Source organism: Melopsittacus undulatus, chromosome 1, assembly GCF_012275295.1.
Source record: "Melopsittacus undulatus isolate bMelUnd1 chromosome 1, bMelUnd1.mat.Z, whole genome shotgun sequence".
Lineage (NCBI taxonomy): Eukaryota > Metazoa > Chordata > Aves > Psittaciformes > Psittaculidae > Melopsittacus > Melopsittacus undulatus.
Window position 1 is genome coordinate 140759317 of NC_047527.1, and position 22717 is coordinate 140782033.

Sequence of the window (22717 nt, forward strand, 5' to 3'; positions counted from 1 at the left end):
CCTTCCTGTTTTCACACTTTTCAGTTGTGAAGGCACATTCTTGGCCACCTTGCTGACCTGAAGAACAGTGAGAAATGTGGGCTTCCTGCAGGAGCATGGGAGACACCTGGTGTCTGGACTGCAGGAGAAGCCCGGGCAAAACTGGAGTTACAATGAAGGCCAGGATGTGCTCTTTATTTTAAAGTTTGACTAAAACTATTGACACAGTGTATATTCCAGGTAGATGTAATTGGTTGAGCTGTTTCCCAGCTGCTTCCTTTCTCTTCACCTCATATGCACAATGCAGCATGGTCTGCCTTGCTTCAAGAGTCCCTTTCTTTCTAACTTGTTCTTAGAGAAAGATGAGTCTGGATTCTTGTGTTTTTCTTGCTTGTGGTCAAATTTCTGCTTGTCTCCAGCAAGCAGACCACTCTATCAACCATATACTGTGTTTAAGCTTAACAAAGTCTTTTGAGAACTTGATATGAAGTTTGAGAAAATTGTTTCATTAGGTATAATATTAGAATATGGAAAAGTATCTATTGTTCACTGTTCTTGACTTCTATCAGATTAGTTCTCAGTGGAAAAGTTACGTGTTTGGGTACAGCAGTTTAATATATTTTGGTGAAGGCAAGGGAGATAGCTTGTTTGGTCATCAGGCAAAACAGCTTTTAAGCTCTTCTGGCTAATTTAAAAAAAAGAAAAACATAAATGCAACATTTTTCTTAATCTTGTTGATACTCCTGTTAGTTCTTAATGAGAATTATCTCCCACTAGTTCCATCAGGTTTCTTGCTGTTTAGAATGTTTAACTTTATCCAAGTCCATAATGTGAAGTCATCTAATGTCAAGATTATTTTTGTCTTGGCTCATTTAGTAGATCATATTTTCTGAAGAGATGAGATTTTATCCACATGTGGACAGTTAAGCAGGAGTAAGCTCAGCTATTAGTAAAGTTAATGTAAATTGTAGCATTATACTTTATTTGATTATATTTAAAGAGACTCCCTGTCATAATAAGTCTCAGCCCGTGTGATTATATAAGGGTTAGTAAATAGCGTTTAACAGGGAAAAGAAGTACGAGACCACTGCAGAAACTATTTAGTGGTCCAATATTTACATAAAGACTGTGGGGTGTGAGTTCTGATTTTCAATAGGAAAAAGTATGATTTCAGTATTATTGGTTAGAAATAAGGGTAGCTAAGTAGCTGTCAAAATATCTCTCAAACTTGAGGGAGTTACAAAACTGACAAGGTTAAAATCCAAGCTTGTAGGGGCAGATATGTGTTGTGATAACAACAGTTATCATTTCAGTTAGGACAACCACAGAGCTGACTTACTTTCAGGTAGTAGAACATCACTGGATGGTGTGTAGGATGTTGAATGACAGAAGCTGCTTAGCCCCACATTTCCACTGGTGATTTGTGGTGAATTCAAGCCTGGGAAACAGAGCAACTTTCTGGTTTGTTCAATAAAGCGCAGTGTAAGGGAAAGGAATAATTAAATAGTGGAGTGCCACTGGTAATGTGATGAAATAAGAGGTCACATTCTTTAAGCTGTTTAATGAATGTATATTTGAAGATGGTTTGCCTGTATGCCTTGTTACTCAAGTAATGAGCATATCACCTGATGTAATTTTTTCTAGGTTTCTAGGGATGAACGTTAAGGACTCTGGAGATGGATAAATGAGCACAGCTAGCACTCTTGCTGGTTCTTGTTTCATTTCTGTCAGGCAGTTCCTTTTTGGGAATAGTTCCCTATGTATCTTGCAGAGAGGACCACAAGTACCTACCTGGTATAGTTCTGTTTTCCCCAAAGTGTTTCATACTTGTCCTTTTTTTGTCATTAAACGCTGTATGTTAAAGTATTCTGTCTTTTTCAAATATACGAGAATGGTTCTGGCACATGACATTTCCTGTCAGTTGTCCACAGTTGTAGATCTGTTAAATCCTATGGTAGCTAGCAATAAATAATTCATGAGATCTCTGATCAGAATCTTGAAACTCAGGTCACATTGTCATTAGCAGTCCTTCCATAAATAAGAACTGTAAAAATACTATGACATTCATTCCCTTCTCTGTTATGTCACTGCTGGGTCTTTCATTTAAGAGCTCCTCATAGCAAAAAGAGAGATCTTCTTTTAATTAGAGGTGTATCTGATGCAGGGTGGTTTTTGTTTTTCTTGTACTCTTCCTTTATGTCATGTCCTTATAAGTACTTGAGTTACTTCCCTGGGGTTTTTTATATGCTTTTATTTAATTTAATTATTTTTGCTTTAGGGAGGCTGCAATTCACACCAAACACAAAACCCTGAGCTAATCAATACAGACTAAGGAGTTTTGTAGAAAAGGTCTGAACTTTCAGCATCTCTTATTTCTGCTTCATAACTTACAAAACATGTCCTTTTTACAGAGGCTGTTTACAGAAGGGGTTTTGTGCTAAATGGTAACTAGGCTGTGGCTATACACTGTGTGTATGTATGTATAGAAAAATAGACATATAAAATTCTGGTAAAGCACATACATTCAGTGAAGCATGGTGCCATATAAACAGTGAGGGTTTTTTTATTAATATAATTTCTATCAAAATAAAAGAATCTTGTCTCTGGGAAGATACATAAAAAAGCATAAAGAGAAATCTAAGGTTAGGTTTCAGCATAATTTATTTTTTTAATTTTATTTCTGGCCTTTTTCCTCCTGAATCTCTCTTAACAATTCTGTTCTTTGCAAGAAATATGCTCTACATCTGGATTTTCTGTTTAAGCAGGACAGCTGGGAGATTGTAGAAGGACTCCGGGGAGCAATGAATTGTACCCAGGAGCCGCAGAAGCAGGAGGGCTGCTTGCTGAAAAAGAGGAAATGGCCTTTGAAAGGCTGGCACAAGGTAGGAAAGGAATGTGTATCTGTAAGCCTGATGCCGTGAGAGTGGGACTTACTTGGTATGGTTTTGTGGCAAAAGGTTTACTGAAGAGCAGAGAAAGTGTTCTCCAAAGAAATGGGGGAGTGGGTGAAGGGGTGATGGGTTTTTGTTTGGTGTTTTTTAGGGTGTTCTGGTTACTTGGTTTTAATTCCCTGCATTTCTGATTACAGAGATACTTCTTTTTGGACAGAGGGATTTTGAAGTATTCTAAATGCCAAGCTGATGTAAGTGATCTGAACCCTTTAAGGCTGTTATAAAATAAAACCACTGTTTTATCCAAAATAACAGTAATTCCGTATTGCTGGCAATAGGAAAGTGAGTTTCAGCAGTTCTAAACTGTAGGCTGAAGGGGGGGAAATGACAGTTTCAGCAGGTAATATCTGTCCTTTTGCTTCATTCTGGAGTGACTGTATTCTTTTTACTTTTTCTGCAGATAGAGAGAGGGAAGCTTCATGGCTGTATTGATGTTGGACTTTCTGTCATGTCTGTAAAGAAATCAACAAAATGTATAGATTTGGATACAGAAGAGCAGATATACCATCTCAAGGTAGGTCTTCAAGATTGTTATAACCTTCCTCCCAAAATGGCAACATTAGCTCATTAGCTGTATATAGTGGAGGTCTGTTAGTTACACTAAAAACCTACTTTTTAGTCTCAGCAGGCTAGTTTACACTAGTTTATAACATGAGAGGCTTTATTGTACTGTTCCAGAGTCAGTAACCCTGTTCTGAATAGAAACTTTGACGATGCCTTATATTTGGCAGCACTCTTTTCACCCAGCACTTTTTTTCAGCAAAAGCACTTGTTGCACAAATGCTTTTTTTTTAACAGTACTTTTATCTTGCTTTTTGTCTTATCTATAGGTAGCATTTTCCATTGCCAGATACGCAGCTTTATCTGTCCTTGTGGAATAAATTGTTTTAAAATACATCACCAAAATCAAATTTCTATTTGTAGTTAGGTAGACCTTGGCTAAACCTTAAAAATGGCAATTAAGAAATGACAAATTAAATGGGTTTTTTTTTAAGTTATATTGGGTTTTTTTCCATCTACAAGTTGCTAAGTGTTGTGTTGTGCATTGGAAGTCATAACTATACCAATTCAAGTTTCTCTTTTTCTTGACTTTATCCTGTGGTTAATTTTCTGTCATACTTAAACTCGTAAGTATGCATTTTAGTAGGAGCATCATTAGAAAAACTTTTCTGATATTCAGTAAAGATCAGCCAGGGCAGCTGTCTAATGAGCTCAAAATGCCTTAGTTTCTTTGTTAGTGATTTTGCATGTGAGTGTTATAAACCGTGCATTTTTGTGTAGGTGAAATCTCAGGAGCTGTTTGATGAATGGGTAGCAAAACTTCGTCATCACAGGATGTACCGTCAGAATGAAATCTCCATGTTTCCTCATGATGTCAATAATCTCTTCTTCCCTGTGTCTACTACTACAGACTCTGTCCCTGGTTTCTGTGATTCTACCCAAGGTAGAAAGGTAATAGTTGTGATTTATAAATAAAGACCTTTCATCAGTGTTTAAAATTGGCTGATTCATATTTATTAAGTAAAGAGCATAATGCAAGTCTGGCGGGGGGGGGTTAAGTTATGATCTGAAATGGCAGGAGCAAAATATTTATTGATTTATTCCTAAGCCATTTTCTCTGTGGTGCTGTCAGATTTTATAATATTCTCTCATTGTTTAACACAGCAAATAATATTTTCATGATGACTTTTAAAACTGCATCTTGAGTTAGAATTCCCATAATTTTTATGTCATTCAGTATTTGTCTGATATGTGCTGGTGACTATTAGTCTGTGTCACAGAAGAGCATTCAGCTGATTTACTTTTTCCCCTTTTTTTCATTTATCCTTTGGCTAATAAAACATTTCTTTCTACATTAATGAATCTGACTACTGAGGGTATATAGGAATTATCCAGGAGCCATCATGTGTGGCCACTTTTAATATTTTTTAACTGAGGTAAAATCATTATTCAGACCAATCCAAGGACCATGTTGTAGGTGGTTATGGGATATAGATGAGTCTGATTGATAAAGCACTCCAGATAAAGTCTGTGACTAAGATTCACAAATGGTGTGACAGATGCTCAGCCCAAAACTGACCTCTCTGATACAGTCTCATGGAAGAGTGGTAGAGATCTGTGCCTGAATACAACTTCTGTGCCTTCAGGAGTCTGGACATTGACATTCACCCAAAGAAGCTCTTCTGCTCCAGTTCAGAATCAGTGATTTCTTTTGAGAATAATGTTTTTTCTAGCAATACTGTGTTACCTTGCTATAACTGTAATGACTGTTTCTGTCAACTCCAGATTGTCTCCTAAGCAATCGCCTCTTTGTTATCCACTTATCTTAAGGTTTCCTTTTCCCTGAGTATATTGCTGAATGATCTGAGTGAGCTTGTTCCTCACTAGCTTCAGTTTGTAACTTTGGTAGTGTTATCCTGTAACTGTCCCTAAGTTTTACCAAACACAAACATGCCTGAAAAGCTTTTGGTTATTGCTTGAGAGGGATGGGATCTGTTTGAGCGGGCAGCTGAAAGAACAGCAATTCACCCTGAGGTAATGGGGCTGTCCTACAAAGAGCTGTCTTCATGCTTTCTGTGGTGCCAGCACCTCTGTGCCTCTGACAGCCTGCTCTCTCCTGAGGCTGTGTCCACCAGGAAATGGCAAACTGCCTGTGACGTTTCAGTCCTTTTCTCTCAAAAGAGAGCAGGGATAGAAGGGGAGAAGAATATTGAGGGCAAAAGTGAAACGCTGCAAAATCCATGATATGTTTATGCCTGTGCTCTCCAGAAAACAAAAATAAAAAGGAAAAAAAAAGGAAAAGAAAAAAAAGAATCCATGTGATCCATATCTAAAACCTGTGCTCAATGTCAGGAAACGAACCATTTCTTCTTTGGCATGAAATTCACTTCTAATTTATTAATCCAGATTTGCACTGCAAAGAAGCCTTACTTATTTTCATGTGAAAAATAGAAGGGGATAGTTCTTAAGCTGCAGTTAATCACCTTAGCTCTGCTGAAGCTAAATGGCAGTTTGCCAATTTATACCAGCCCTAGCTTGATGTTAGTTGCATCAATCCAGCAGTTAGGTTATTTTAAGAAAAATATGTAGAGTGAATTGGGCATTGCATTTTATTTGCTTTTGGAAACATCTGATCAGTTTTCACATCTGGTTTTTGTTGCTGTTGGCAGGTAGGTGTATGTATCCACATATGTACATGTGGAATTCTTGGATTCTAAAGCTTAGCCTTGCTGATCAAAAGCAAAACTATGCTAACTGGAGCTACACACTCTCTCCTGCCTGTTTCTTGGCAAAGCCTACTTCCTTCTTCCTTCCTGCTCATCCCCCTCATGTATATGAGTTCTGGAGAAGTTGGCTATATGGGATAGATTTCTAAAGAAATAAATATGGGATTCTTTTCACAAAATGCCAATACAATTGCTCATTTTAAATTCAGCTTACTTGTGCTTTTGAAGGCACTGGGGTTACTCTTTGAGAATACATATATAGATGACTAAAGCTCATAATGGTTTTATGTAGGAATGAAAAGCTAAACTACACAGATTAGTTTAAAAATAAGTATGCTTATTGCTGCTTACTACTCTTGCATGCTGGCTATATAAATTGACACAGGACTGAATGACACCACGTGGACAGTGCATTTTATTTGATTCTGTGTGGATCAGTTTGAAAATGATTACTGAGATATTGTAAAAAGGTAGTATTTACCGGGGTGAGATGTATGGTCATACATATATTAAGGCCTGTCAAGCCAAATCCATGCTAAAGTCATACAACCTTGAGGAGTAATATTTTTAAATAACATCTATCAGATCTTGCTTTCTTCACTGAATAACAGCTTCAACAAATATGTATGTTACATTTCAGTTACTTCTGGGGCTTCTTTGGGAAGCTTGGAGAAGGAACAGAATGTCCAGCTGGTCCTGTTCAGATCTGGTGCTTTAATTGTATTAAGTTGACGTAACTCATGCAGAACTTTGCCCTTCCTCAAAATTTGGCTTTCAGAAAATTATGGTTCCTTTACTGCTTGTGGACAGCAATTATGTTAGATATCCTGCCATTATGCTCAACACCTGCACACCTAGTCTAGCTCATATGCTTTTTTCTCTCCATGTTGTTGATTCCTTCAGTCCTGATCACAGACTTCCACTGTTGGTTGTTGAAATCTGTGCATATAACAGTAAAATACTGGGTTTTAATAATTCATTTGTTCTTTGGAACAGGCAGGCAGCTTGACCAAACAGAATTCATTGTCAGCCGGAGGTAACTTGTCGTTTTCCTTTTCGAGTAATGAGTCCAGGATTTCGTCTTGGCTACAGTCTTCTGAAGACATGGACAAATGCTCAAGAGGTAGTGATATTTAAAGAAACCCTAAGATTTCCCCTAGTTTCTCTTGACAATGAGAGTACTACACCATTAAGTGGTCATTAGAGTTTTTTATGAAGCTGGTAGGAGGAAAGGGGTGGTTGTTGATTAACTAGCTACTCGTCTTCAGAAGGACTAGTGAATCTGAATGTGGGGGTATCAATTGTGGGCACTTCTTCAATGAACCAATATATTTTAGTACATTTCCTTTTATATACAAGCATCACCTTCAGTACTAAGATTTGAACTTTTTTAAGCAGTGTATTCAAAAAAGGGAAGCATCCAAAAAAATTTACAAAGTACTAAATCTTTGTACTTGAAAGCCACCTTCTGTTTTTATGCTTTCCGAAGAGCATGAAGATCTTTCTCGTGTTGGTAGTGTGTGTGACACCTAGTAAAGTTCTACCTACCAGTGAGCTTAAACATTCATACAGGGGTGCCTCATCTCTAGATCTGAATGTACAATTCAGTCTTGATGCCTGTGGCATTGTTATCCTCACCATGCGGAGCTCTGACTAGTCCCAAACTGCGGTAATTATCACATTATTCACATTTTTCTGCAACCAACTGTGATAAAGTATCATGGTCATAATACACACCATATAGATGCATTTACATATAGGATCATAGAATCATAGAATAGTTAGGGTTGGAAAGGACCTTAAGATCATCTAGTTCCAACCCCCCTGCCATGGGCAGGGACACCTCACACTAAACCATATCACCCAAGGCTTCATCCAACCTGGTCTTGAACACTGCCAGGGATGTTGCATTCACTACCTCCCTGGGCAACCCATTTCAGTGCCTCACCACCCTAACAGTAAAGAATTTCTTCCTTATATCAAGTATAAACCTCTGCTGTTTAAGTTTCAACCCGTTACCCCTTGTCCTATCACTACAGTCCCTAATGAATAGTCCCTCACCAGCATGAACTTGAAGACAGAAGTATACAAGTGTTTTAGCCAGTTGTCTAAGAATGTGCTTTTAGTCAATGAATAACTTAAGCTAGTTACAATCAAAATTAGCCTACAAAGAAAAAAACTTTCCCTGTGTCTGTTACTTTAGGGCAACTGAAAATATTCTCTTGTTCAAAACAGAGCTCTCCAACTGTCACACATACTTAGTGGAAATGAACCAGCTGTTACAGAGCATGGATGTTCTTCACAGGACATACTCAGCGCCTGCTATAAATGCTATGCAGGTTTGTTGTTTGAAAAACAAAACCAAAAAAGGTTTTCCCATGCAATTCCAAACATCAACCCCAAATCCTAAAGGATCAATATATTCTTAGCTCTGCTGCAATCTGTATTATTTTTGTCCTGTGCGTTAAAAGGTTGGACCTTACGAAAGCCCAAAGAAGGAAAAAAGAACACACAGGAGGTGGCGATCCAGAGTTGTTGGGAAAGAGCCTAAAGGAATGTTACAGGTAAATTCAGTCAGTGCTCATCTTTCTTTAAATCTTATTGATCACTTACAGGTGTGACCTGTTTAGGAAATACGAATACTTTTTAAGTAGTGTCCTGTGCTAGGTCATTTTAAGTGGTAATGTATCAGACAAAACACGAACATGTTCTTATTGCTATCCACAACAGGATTTGTGCTGATCCTTTCAGGAGACTGGCCATGTTTTTTAGTCATGTTTTCAATCTGCCTCCAATGTGGTGGTGTTTTGCTGGGGTTTTGGTTTGGTTGGTTGGGGTATTTTATCAGTACAGAATTTTGTAATTTCTCCAGATAGATTTGTACACATTTGCATCCAGAGATGAAGCAATTAGTTTTGCTGAATTTCCAATTACAATACCTTGGGAAAAGTCGTATCTATGGTTTCATATGCCATGTACTTACAAGACTATTGGTAATTGACAGTTTTTCCATTTTGGTGCCTCCAACATGTAAAACCATCATGAATGGCTGTCCTCCTTACAGGTGCCTTCAGTATTTTCTGCCCCTATGAGACTGCATGCTTCCAATCCAAACTTATCTACAATAGATTTCGTAGAGGAGAAAAATTACTCTGATTGCTCTGAAACATCATCAGAATTTACTAAAATGCAAGAGGACTTATTTCACATTGCACATAAAGGTAAATGAAATTGTCTTTTGTATGTGGCTGTATATTATCATGATTTAAATAAGGATGTGGCTTCTGAGAATGTTTGGAAAGAGCAGAAAATGCCCTGCCTGCTTTTAATTCTCTTGAGGAACTGCAAATGCTGAGCTCTTGAGTCACTTGAAAAAAGTATCTTAAACATCACTTCAAAAAAATATTTAATAAAGGGCAGCCCTTTCTTTGATGTGCCAAAGACCTAAATTGTATTTTTTTGCCAAAAAGTAAAAATCCTAAACTTAATTGCTACAGACACAACAGCAGATTATATTCTTTTGTGCTTGCATGCATATGTATGTATATGAGCACATGTATGTTTCTATACTTGTTGTGCTTCACTGTATTTCAGTCAACATTGGTTGGTGATGCAAGGGTTGCTATGGTAGTAACCTATTTTTAGTGAATACAGAAGAGAATACCCTGTAAAGCAGCCAGAGGGGCAGCTTGATTAGAAATGATTCTTCTCTCCAAATTGTTATTCATTAGTAGTGCTTTGCTCCATCACCCTCACACCAGTAATATTTTAATAGTTTTAAGTGATCTTGGTGGGAAAGGCATTGCAGCATTTATATCTGAAAGGCTTCTGGAAGTACTGGCTTTGTCCCCTTTTGCACAACATAATGGTTGATGTTATCAACAGGCATTCTTTGCTTGTTGTCCCCCCTGGTGCTGATGTATCTTGATTCCATTACATAAGGAATGTATCTGAGTAGTAAACTTCATAAAGTCAGTTATGGTCAAAACTGATGTATGTTTTCCAAAAAGAGAAAAGAAGGGGGGGGTAGGGCACAGTTGGACAAGTTGCTGTTAAGCAGAGCAAAAAAATCACCTACTCAAGATGATCTCACCTGAAATATCCATGTCAGAAACTTTGGTTAGATTGACCCATGCATTTGAGGGACAGTAGACTTGGTACTATTTAATACAGTATCATTTTATTCAGAATACTAATAACTTTTTTCCAAAGTTGTTTTATATCACACACCTTCCAAAAAGGGTAGTGATGAAAACTTTTGCTTTGGCTTTTGATAAAAGTTAAATAGAATGTAACATTAATACTTTAATATGGAATAATGCTTGAAAAATCTAACTTGGTAAATGACAACTTACTGACATCTAAGGTCATTGAAGATTCAGGTCATGTCATTCATATCTGAAAGGCTTACAATAGATTGTAGCGGATACATCTTCTCCCCCCCCCCCCCCATGATACTGTTAAAGAGTTCTTCAGGTAGGTTAAAGTTAGGGAGTTAGCTTTGGTAATGATTTGCAGTGTTGAAATATAGCTTAATAATATTTTCTTAGAAGAGGAAATTAGGTTACATCAAATACTTAATGAAGCCTTGGTGATTTGCATTAACCCAAGGTGGATGATTAGAAGAGAGAGGTAAAAGAGATTTCTTGTTCTTTACCTTTTCCATACATTCATGCTCAGATTTTATATCTCCATTTCCCTGTAAATGGATACTTTTTTTGCATTGGCAGTTTTTGTGACTGTACTGGAAGGCTTGATTACGCCCTTGGAAATTCTCTAATTCCCCAGGTAGATGAATGTTGAAATCCTACATAAACAAATATTACTCCAATAAATTTTTACTCCTTGTGGTTAAAGAAAAGAGGAAATGTTTCAATTGTAAAAACAAAACAAAACACAAACAACCAAAGAAAAGCCCTAAGGCAAGTGCATTCCCTTTTAAAATTGTATGATCTATTGTCTGATTTCAGTGTTTCAGGCTGGTGATACTGGCTCAGGAAGGAGTAGAAATAGCAGTGTAATGTGCACAACATTCAAGATCTGACCCTTTGACTGACTAAATCATCTAACGAGCTGACATTTTTCTTATCCTCAAAAGAGAGAAAAGAACACAACACCACAGTTGATTTGCTCATGGGGAATCTACTAACCCCATAGCTGTGGCACAGTATGTGTTATAGATGCTTTTTGATATTTTTTTCTATTTTACTTTTTTTCTTCCCTTTCTTCTCCCCCACTGGAGTTCTTAAAGGAATATGGAATAGAGTCATGACCATCTGAAGATGCAAGCTAATTGGGGAGCAAAAGCAAGTGAGGAGCAGATGTAGTTAGTTAGCTTTGTCACCATCTGTCACAAATAATCAGAGTAATTTTGACTGTGGCTAATATAGTCAACATTCACCATAAATGTTTCTCCTACTAAAAAATCTACCCTATAACCTTCATTAATATTACTTGGTTTTAGTAACCCACTCTGGATCTCTCAACGTAAATTCTTGTTTCTGTCACTATAAATGATGTTTCATTGAAGTTATACATAGTTGGTATGTGTACAATTGGTAGCTGGTTTTAACTCACTTTTTATGAAATTATTCTAGTTTACTTCACCTTGAGGTCAGCTTTCAGCACTATATCTACAGAGAGGGAAAAGATGAAGCAGATGCTGGAGCACGATGCATCCTCATCTCCATCTGCACAAATAGCTGGCTTGAAGAATGCCTTAACATCTGTAAGTGACATGCTGAAGTTCAGCAAGTTTCATTGTTGTCTGATACTACTTTAAAATTTCACAATAGTTTGTTTCTTTAATGTCTGTTCTGTGATAGAATTTTCAGTGTTGAATCATAGTATGTTATTATAGATGGTGTTTTTCGAAGACTCTTTCCTAAATGTTAAAGGTATTGTGAAATCACTGAAGTTTGATAGATTAATTTTGGTATACAGTATAACATGTACCATTTAATGTTACGAAACAGAAGGCTGCTCTGTAATGATAAGTCTACTTTCTCTTGAAACATGCACCTTTTAATCAGTCAGTTCTGGTAGTTTGCAGGTTTTCTTTTTTCTTTTTCCTTTTCCTAAGCAGCACTGTATGACTTGGCATAAAATAAAGGTGAGAGTGGCTGAAAGCACTCAGCTGTCTCTTCTAATGCACTAGAGCTTCACTATGCTACACCAAGACACTGCAAAGCAAATTCAAATACATGTTTAGTATTGGCTTCCAGTTAATTGTTTAAAAGCAGTAATGGAGCTGTTAGGGCACAGTTCTAAATGACCAAAGATTGTGCTCTTTAAAAAGATTTTTGAATGGTGTGCTTTTTGTAATTAGTTGAGACCAGAACTTTGAGGTTAGTCTTGTTTGAATTTATCAATCAGTGATCTGATTTCAAAGCAACGAGGGCCACGATTACCGTGGTCTTAAAATCTCGCTGTTTGTTGCAAATTCCTAATAAGAAGAAGGGGAGACTCTGGTATTGATAAATGTGATATAGATCATTAAAGAATTATTTCAGTATGAAAACTTCCCTTTGCTTTACAGAAACTGCATATGGTTACAGTTTTCTAAGCATATAACATGCCTCTTTGCCTAGACCTTTAGAGGCCATGATGTCTATAGGAATTAGGTAAAGCTGAAACCTGCTATGTAATAGCTATACTCACTTGCACTTCTTCGTTTCTGGCTTTCAGATGTTCACCTTCTGATGTTTGAATAGGTGACTTTTGTGTTTCCAGTGTTATTTGCCTCACATTTTATATCAAAAAGTCTGTTTTAAAGATTTCTGAACTTAGTGAACACTCAGCTTAGCTTGAAATCTTTTTTTCGGAGCAATGGACTGCTGTTGTCCATCTTCATCGTTTAAATGTCTTACAAAATTCATGCTTTTAGGTCTTATCTGATACTTAATAAGCCTTTTGTAGCCCATCCAGAACTCATTTGTGAACCTTGGCAATTTCAACAGAGGTTAACACCCATGAGAGCTATTCTTAGCCTGCAGCTCTGTAAAGACATGATGCCAACAGAAATTTTCTCACCCTGTACAGCAGAGAGCCTGTAGGAGAAAGGAATAAGCTTCCTCTGAAGACATATGGAAGCACAGATATAATAAAATTGACATATTTCTAAGACTTCCTTGCAAAAGAGTCCTGTGTTGATGTCTTTGATTTAGTGTTATTGTTCATTTCAGTTTGTTTTCTGCAGATGGGGAGCGAAGTATCAGACTCACAGGTTGAAAAGTATCAAGCTTATGTCTGTTTTGCTGTCATCAGCCTGGCAGGGGAAGAAAAGTGAACAGATTTAAAGTGAATAAAACACCACAAAATCAGCATCTCTGCCTCTACTTCTCCCTCATAGTAACCTTGAGTTACACAAAGTCCAAGAAAAGCAAATACAGTGGGGAAAAGTATAATATTTTTATTTTGGAGGCAGAAAGAAGACAATAGAAGGAAGAAGACACTTTATAGCAAACAATGAGAACTGGAAGATGCTGTTACAGGAAACCTGCGTAAATATTTTTTTCCCACTTGTTTGATGTGGGTATAATACAATGTTGTCCACTTGAACACCTGACACAGAAGTGATACATGCCTGTGTGTCAAGTTCAGACCACACATCTGTAAAGCCAGAAATTAGTTTCTCCCCTCCATCACTACTTTGAGCTTACAGTCTTTCCTGTCTTCAAGGCTATTTCCAACAAAAATTACTGTCAACATCAGAAGCATCTGTGGGACAAGTGGATGTGTCACCAACAGGGTTCTCCACATCCTAGTGTAGATTCAGATCACTAAAATGGGCTGTAAGTCTTCAGCATTGTTCCAAAATTAGTAACCCAATCTCTTCTTTCAGAGATACTTTCATTGTGGGCAAGGTTGCATTCTCTACCTACAAGTCTGCTCTAACTGACATCTGTTCATCAGATGCACCCATCACGAGTAAATAACATACAACAAACATGAGTTTGCAGTAGAGGCTTTTTATTCTGACCATTGCCATTACAAGGTGCTAGGACACAAACCATACCTGTCCAAATTTAAGTCTTATTTCTCTGTCAGTGGAAAGCAAAGGGAACTGTCAGTGTACCAGGCTGATAGGAAATCAAATGTTTTTGAATGTGGCAAGAGCAAGAATTTAATGTTGAGAGAGGCTAGGTTGGAGATAGGAAAGGAACTTGAAAAGATAAAAAGATGAGGAATATTCATGTATAACTTACTAAATCAGCTTGCATAACCTGCTGACTTGAAATATGCCTGCCAACTTTGGCTTTTTTTCCTCCATTTATGTGTCTTTTCCCTTACACTGAGCAAAAATAGTTTTAATTTTAGAGGTGAGCAAGATTTGAAGCATTTATAATAAAATATTTGCTGGACCAGTAAAAAATCATATGGTAGTGTTTTTTTATACTGCACTTTAAATACTCTGAGCCCCTTTTTACACAATAAAGCCAAGTTCAAATTAGTCGAGAGAACTTTATATCCCCAATATTTTTGTTAAATATTCCAGGCAATAGCACAAAACACAGATCTTAAAGACCGGTTATGCAGAATACATGCCGAATCTATGATCTTTGATTCAGCATCTAATGCAAAATCAAGTCCAGATTTGGTGAAGGTAGGTACGGATTTCCTCTTTCAGTGATGTGTATTCCTCAAGCTCCTATACCTAGACAGTGCTGCACAGCTGCATCTTGTCCTGTTCTTAACATCTTCGCTGTGGTGTATTGTGTTAGTAAAACGAGTCTGCTTTTGTGGTTATGAGTCATTTCTGATGATGCACTGTGTAATATTTGATTTCAAAGACTTCCCTTGTGAGCAGTTTTCCTGAGCACACTTCCATTGCTTTTCTGCTATTGGTTCTTGGTGTTCTCCCTTGCCTCCTGCTCGATTCCCATTCAGCATGAACAGAGCTACTGCCTTGTTACTCTTTTACTACTGTTTCTCTCCCTCTTATTCCCTTGTTAACTTTCAACTTCTGTACTACTTTCTGTTGCCTGTTTACATATTGTTAGCCCAAAACAGTGGCTACCAGTGTGGATCATGTAAAGTTTAGAACAACTATCAGACATTTCCATGAAAGGATCAAAAATATGAGATGTACAAGACCACTCTCTGCCATTTAGTTTTCTTTGTGTGAAGATAGGGAGTCTTCTACATACCCAGTTAGCAAGTTGGAGATGTACTGATTTTCAGACACTTTTTTTGGCTTGCTGCAGATGCAGGTGAATGTTGTACATTTATAGGCCATGGGATCTAGGTGTTAATAGTGCTAGTGAGGGAAGCAAGAACTGTGCTATTTCTGATGGATTTTCCTAAATGTTAACTTGTACAGAAACTTCTGCTGTAGTTGTATTATAAATATTCCATTAGAACTTGAGTGGATGTAGTTCTGAGAGTTTTATATAACTTATTATTTCCTTTTATTTTTAAAGACTGTTTAGTCATTCCGTCTGTTCACTTCTGGTTTAGTTCTGTTTTAGTAGAGCTGTGTTTTGGTCATATTTAGTTGTTCAGGGCTTTTTTTGGTGGTGGTTGTTGGAGCTTTTCTTCCCATTTAAGGTAGTTTATTGTTCTAATGCCTTCTGCTTTTAATTCCATGAGAATGTGAACAACGCTTAAATTGTTATCCATACAAGCATTAATCTGCTGTTTTTACTTTCAGGAGTTATTTCCTTATTTAGTGGGAGTCCTTTCAATGATAATGGATTCTGATACTTGTTCTATGCAGTACGCACACAACAAAAATAGCTTTCAAAATGTTCTTTAGAGATTCAATTCACAAATTCCTTCTGTCCTGGTTTGGGAAGGAACTTAAGGATGAAATTTCTTATACTAGAGAAGTTTCATTTTACATCTGTGGGAGGACTGTGATCCAGCAATGCTGCTGTGAAGAAGACAGGGCTACTGCACAAAACTTGGCTCTAAATGATATATCCGGTGCTGTGATAGACCTGTGAAAATTGAAGCAATATAAACTAGTATCCCAAGCTTTTGCGTAAGGTAAAGCTCGGTTTGTTTATTGGGCAGTTTGTATTGTTGTTTATCATGCCAGGGTAACAACATGAAAGAAGACGACCTTAAGCTCGCATGTGATAGATATAAAAACCTGCTGTTCTTTTATGAGCCTTTCCTGCTCACTTTCCTTCTCAGATTCAAAATGCTATTGGAAACATTCCCAGCAGCAATGCCCACATATGTAAGATTTTTTTTTAACTTGTAGGCTAGTGTAACTGCCTTCCCCCAGAAGAGGCAGTGTTGAGGTTCCTCTTCCAGCTGTTATATCAGAAGTATTCATCAAAACAAAAAGTCTTTTGTAAGGTAGCAGTTTGGTTTGTTACCATCTCACCGTTATCAGCACATACTGAATAACATGGCATACTATAGTAAAATCTGCCAGCAGAAAAGCTTTGAAAGAAGATTTGTTGGTTTGATTATAGGCTTGTCAGAATGTTCATTATGTTGTTCTGAAAGTAAACCACTGCACCCTCCTGCAGAATTACCATAGGGCAGTCATGGTTACAAGTTAGTAAAGCATCTCATGCAGAAAAACTTCAGAGCATCTTATTACACTCCTTTGGGTCAGCTCGTCCTTTTAGCATTGTTGGAGTTACCAGGGAAAACAACAGCACACAGTATTCTCTGATTCTGTAAAATGAACCAAGCCTCAGTGGTCACCCCACCTTTGCTAGGCCACCTTTTGGGACTCTGTTTATGCCATTGATCTGTAAGGCTTCCATGAGAGGAGTTACTGAGATCTCCATGGCAGTCAAACAGGCCAGCAGCAGCAAAAGCCATGTACTGAATATGCACTGGGGTTTTTTTCCTTCTCTTTTTCTTCCCTGTGTCCTATTTTACTTTGGTTTTAAATCCCTCTTTGAAACACATGCTATCTTTCACTAAATTGGAGAGGAGCATGTGCAATCTTCTCCCAGTGTTTTACAGCCCTTTAAGTTAAATGACTGGAATTGCATGCCGGAATGCTATCTGTTGTGCTACTCCTCACAAAACTTTTTATTTCTTTCAAACAGGAAAATTCAAGAGAAGAGAGCAGAGCTCTGGTTCACCAGGTCTCCAATGAAAGCAGACTCTCTATAGCTGACTCTCTCACAGAATTTTTTGATGCACAGGAAGTCCTACTGTCTGCCAGCTCTTCAGAAAATGAGGTCTGAGCATTGAGATTGATATAATTCTGATGTAATTTCTTATCTGCTACTTGACCTGAGTGCTAACTCCACATCAGATGACTGCCAGAAAATGTTCATTTTCAAAACATTTAGAAGCTAATATGCTGCCTGTATTTATTTGGTGTCATCATATCTTCAGAATAAAATGTAAAAGTATGGAGAAGGCTTACACGCAGTTGAGACAAACAGCCATTATGTAGCTAGTATTCAGAAATTGCATATATTGTCTGCCTTGAGTTGTTCTACAGGTGCTTAAGAAACTGTATTGTAGAAATATATTCATAGCTGTCCTCCTGGTAGCTGTAGGCACTTTGGGGCTGATGTCATGCATACTGAAACTTAGTAGCTCATTTAGCTGTTTCAGACTCCATAAAAACCTTGGCTTCCAATATGAGCAAAGCCTCCTTAGCTGTGGGGCCAAGAAGATGAAGCATGTTTCCACTAAAAGGATAGTTGAATTTTCAGTGATAGTGATCTCTCCCAGACTCAGTTGTGTCTTCTTAGAAATTTCTAGTAGTTTCCTCTGATACTGAAACACAACTTAAATAGTTAAAATCCATTAAAATAATAATTGCAGCAGAAAGTAACAGTTTTCATGTGTATATGGGGTTATTGTAATGAGTGATTATTTTGCTTATTTCTCCACCACACACTCAGGTATCAGATGATGACTCGTATGTAAGTGATGTCAGTGATAATGTCTCAGAGGATAACCTAAGCAATGACATAGAGAATGAAAGACAAACTTTAGGTAAGTTCACTGTTTTATTGCACCATGCTTATTACACCATGTTAGGAGAACTTTCTCTGCTTATTTTGTTTGGATTTTTTTTTCTTCTCTTGCTAGAAATTATTTGATGTTACAGGTTTTGAGATGTAAACAGCCTGTGTTTTTTTCTCTTACAGCCTCAGATTGGTTTAGAACAACACATTCTGATAAACTTGCATAACAGAGCCTGAGTAGCATTGATTAAGCAGCATGGCGGTTCTGTATCAGCAGAGAAACATGTATTTCCTTGGCTTCTTTGGTGCAACTCCCGCTCCTTTTCAGTTCCCTTCATGGCTACAGGACTTTTTCAAAGCAGCAAGGCATAGCTGCTTGCTTTTTTTTTCCCCTTTTTTTCCAAAAAGTAATTTTCTTCATGTCAGTCTGGTTTTGGGGTTTTTTTCAGTCTGCAGTTTAACCACCGCATTGCAAGATCTGTTGGTTTTAGCAAAACTCAGTGTTTAAAGGAACTTGAGAATAATTACACAGTAGCAGGCCTGGTGTATGACCATAAGAATTTCTTTTTTTGCATGTTTTAATCATGGTAGTCCTATTAGTACTTATGTTTATTAAACTTTCTTGCTAATTAGAGACAGAATCAAAAAAGAGGGAAAAGAATTGGTTGTAACAAACTAATTGGTTTTGTGCCTTCAACTCTCTTCAGGTAACCACAGTGTTCTTCCCACTTCATATATATATATATATATATATATATATATATTTATCTTCACAAATGCTGAATAGTGATTTCTTACCATCAGCTGTTTCCTGATAATCAAAAAGGACCAGTGGATCCCTATGAACTTGAGTAGTTTGATATGTCTGGATATCTGTGGTATTCTGTAACAGTTTAAAATTAAGACATTTTTTTGAAAGATAGTAAAAAATTAAAGATTGATTTATCTTGAGATCTGGACCTTAGAAAACTGTGCTAGTGTGGCTGTTCCTCTTCTGTAGCATGGACTATTACTGAAGCTTTTCCATATTAGCAGCACCGCCACATGCTTCTGCTACTTGATGTTTCTGTGCTTTGGGCAGCCTACCACTCATTAATACCAAACTGGATGTCTTTCTCCTACAGGGCTTTAGCTGAACTAGAAATTGTGGGATTATGATAAAATCCTCTGGCTACTGTAATGTAGGAGGTCAGACCAGATGATGATAATATTCCAGTCTGTCCTTAAAAGTCATTGAGTCTAGCTGGAGGTCAGATGTCTTAATCTCCTTCAGTATTATTGCTGGCTATTTGTCACAGCTCTTGCAAACCAGAACTGCGTGGGCTTTTCTTTTCATGGGGGGTAGGCAAACTTCACTGGATAGGAAATATGGTATCTGAATACATTAGTCGGTTGTCCACTCTGTTTTGTCACTGGTTTACCCTAATTAATGGGCTGGTCCAGAATATGTAGTTCATTCAGTTAATATTCTATATAATATTTTAATCAGAAACTGTCAAAGGGCATAGCCAAATCCCACTTTGGAGAGCTCTTTTGAGCAGGGATAAATTTTTCGCATTTACCTACTTCTCCAGAGATGCACTCATTCCTGAGGTATCTGAGGGAACATCCTTCTTTTTGGTCTGTTCTGTTCTTAAATAAAATCTTCCAAGAGGGAAGTATAGGAGCCAACCTCTTAACAGTATAATTGTTTCAGGTAGATTTCTTTTTATTATCCATACTGCCCATGCCATTTTTATGCAAAAAGAAAGAGATAGGCAGTAGACTGCAAATAGTTCACCTGTCCTCATTACAGTAACTTGGTCATATGTGATGTTGAGACTTTAAGTTTGTGAAGGGCAGGAAAGATGGAAACTTCTTCCTCAAAACTTTAAGGCTGCTGATTACACTTGAAAACTTCCATCTGAGTCCATAATACATGGCAGTGATGGAGAAGTTTGCCCACGTGGTTTTCTGTCACTTTAGAAGCACTGGTGGTATCATGCTTGTCGCTGGACCAGCAGAGGAAATACTGGTTGAAATAGCACGTTTAAGGGCAGTGATTCTTTGGCATGTGTAGCGCAGTGCTGCCCAGTGCTGTTTTAACTCCTCCCAAAACAAAGCTGTGTGAGGAAAGCCAGGTGAAGACAGGGGCTGACACCTGAATGTCTCCAGATGGTAACTAATTCCAGATCAGGAGCTTTCTAAGTGCCTCTGAGGATGTTGAAAGATAAAATGTGTTCTTGTAGTGGCAACTGTATTCCTCTGAAATGAGACTGATGCACAGTTAAGCAATTAATCACTTCAGACTAATGCCTGTTGCAGAAGCTTGTAGCTCCATTTTGATCCTTTGACAGATCATTTTATGGCACGCTTGGAACTATTTATCCTGTTCCAGTTGCTTTGACATGGTAACACAGACTTCAGATACTCATGTCAAGGACTCTTGACGTGAGTCTTTTTTTGTTTTATATCTTCAGCAAACACATAGCTCCACAGTTGCTTCAGCTTTTCCATCTTTAAAAGAGGCCATTTCTCCCCCAACATATGGCTATATCTAAAGCTATTTTAAATGCTAAGTGCTGTGGGGAGCACTGTGGAAAAGCCTGCATATATATCCATGGTGCAATAAATTTCCCTGCTAGGAGTATTCAAAAAAGTAGAGAAAGATAGGTAGGAACTGTTATTATGCTTGGAACAGTAACTTACATTTTGCCTTCTGAGAAATGTCAGCTTAATTGAAGCTCTGTCAAGGAGGGAGGTTTTCTGTCCCTGAAACAGATAGGAATCCATCTCTGTTACAACTTAATTATAATATTTACTCTTTCAAATTCAATGTAAAGCCTAAACCTTTCCTATAGCTTTTAAGGGGAAGGGAGGTAGGTTTTTATGTATCTTTTGTACCTGGCATTCACCTCAGTTAACATACGGAAGTTTAAGATCTTATTCTTAAATTTATCTTTTTAATAAGAACCTATCTTCAGACCACAAATGAAATACTTGAATGAATTGTGAGGGTGCAAGGACCTTTTGACAGAAAAAAGGATGTTTGCTTTTTAACGTATGTTTGCAAAAGGGATGAAACAAAGTAAACAGTGAATTGACTTTCTGTGCCACTTCCTTCCTTTTCAGACTGTATTTCGGAAAGTGGAATTGGATGCAATTCTAAACGGAGAACATGCTTACCAGCTCCATGTCCTAATACAAGTAACATCAGCTTGTGGAATATCCTGAGAAATAACATAGGAAAGGATCTCTCCAAAGTGGCCATGCCTGTTGAATTAAATGAGCCACTTAATACCCTTCAGCGTCTCTGTGAGGAGCTGGAGTACAGTGAACTGCTAGATAAAGCAGCGCATACGCCTAACCCATTTGAACGGATGGTAAATATGTTATTCCAAATATTTAGTAGCATTCAACATAATTAGAATAGATTAAATGTAAAAACAATCTGCCAAAGAAGTGAGGATGTTCTGTTCCATTTTTCTCTCCCAGCTGAAAGGCAGACTCACCAAAGATCTATCAGTACATACTTACATATCCACCATTTTTTACTCTTCTGCATGATCTCCGTTGCTTTGTCAGGAAGTCTCTCTCCTCGAGTACGTCACTGTCCTGCAAGGTTAAACAGAAATAATATAGTTCTGTTTTGCAGCTCTTACTCTGTAAGATTAGGGGGGACCATAGACCAGTATACTTCCCTCTTGAGTGTGACAGCTACAATATATCCTTTATTTTTTAAGGCTGTCTAATCTGGTAACACATTTGTGATGGATCTTCCAGTCCTACCCTACTGTGATATCTTTATATTGACTAAACAAGCTCTATTTGTTTTATTAACTGGTTTTGTGAAGTTTTGGGGTTGATCCAAAACATTCAGGATCCCAAAACCAGGGAATATGAGTGTATGCTGGGTACAAGAATGGTGTCACCTTCTGTCACTGCAGAACCTTGAATTCAGCATTTGGCAAAAGAACAAGAGAAAAATGCCTTTCAATCATTCTGCTTCCAGGTGCACAAGAGCTACTTAATATCTAAGACCATAAATAAAGAATTAAAAGCTCTCTAAATTCTCTTAAATGGAAGCTATAGATTGTCCCTTAAATTGAATTAAGCCTTTTTAAATCAATGTCTCTTAACATAAGGTTATTAATGAATGTAAATAGTTATGTTATCAATACTGTTTGAAAAGTCTCTTGCTCAATTCTGACACTGTAAGGGTTACAATTTGGTGTCTGTTCTCAAGACAGTGTGCGTATTCACTGGGGGTATTTCCTGAGGTTTTCATTGCATAGCTCTTCTTGTTCTTTTGAGAACATGCGTGAAAAGGAAAAGGAAATGAGCAGAAGTTAGTTGTTCATATGGGAATGAAAAGAATCCTTTTCCCTCCTTCCCACACCCAAGCATCTGGAAATTACCTCAGGCTGAAGTATTCTTTGCCTTTGAAAAATCCTGAGGCAAAAGTAATGCTAGCTGTTGCATAGTAATTGCAATAGTTCATAAAATAGCTATTCTGAACTGGATTCAGTTTGAGAAATTGTGAAAGGAGAGCATCTACACTTTCAGAAGATGGGGAAAAGGAAATTAAAAAGGAGAAAAATGGTACAAAAGAAACCTGAATTGAGCAATCCCACATTCTAATTCCTCAGGTGTAGGAGGAATTATGCTTGAGTTGACTGCAAAA

General features: G+C 37.5%; 1 protein-coding gene across 2 annotated transcripts in view; it reads left to right on the forward strand.

Moving 5' to 3' along the window:
- Nucleotides 1–22717, forward strand: part of OSBPL3 (oxysterol binding protein like 3) — a 204289-nt gene that overhangs the window by 166533 nt on the left and 15039 nt on the right. The window contains exons 4-16 of one of the 2 annotated variants that reach the window (XM_034063572.1): nt 2745–2861; nt 3068–3121; nt 3331–3444; nt 4212–4382; nt 7154–7280; nt 8393–8496; nt 8629–8721; nt 9222–9378; nt 11755–11885; nt 14655–14762; nt 17176–17310; nt 17989–18082; nt 21166–21416. In XM_034063572.1, the coding sequence (XP_033919463.1) occupies nt 2745–2861; nt 3068–3121; nt 3331–3444; nt 4212–4382; nt 7154–7280; nt 8393–8496; nt 8629–8721; nt 9222–9378; nt 11755–11885; nt 14655–14762; nt 17176–17310; nt 17989–18082; nt 21166–21416 (1656 nt within the window). The remainder of the gene's footprint in view (nt 1–2744; nt 2862–3067; nt 3122–3330; nt 3445–4211; nt 4383–7153; nt 7281–8392; nt 8497–8628; nt 8722–9221; nt 9379–11754; nt 11886–14654; nt 14763–17175; nt 17311–17988; nt 18083–21165; nt 21417–22717) is intronic. The other variant, XM_034063578.1, reaches the window with a different exon arrangement.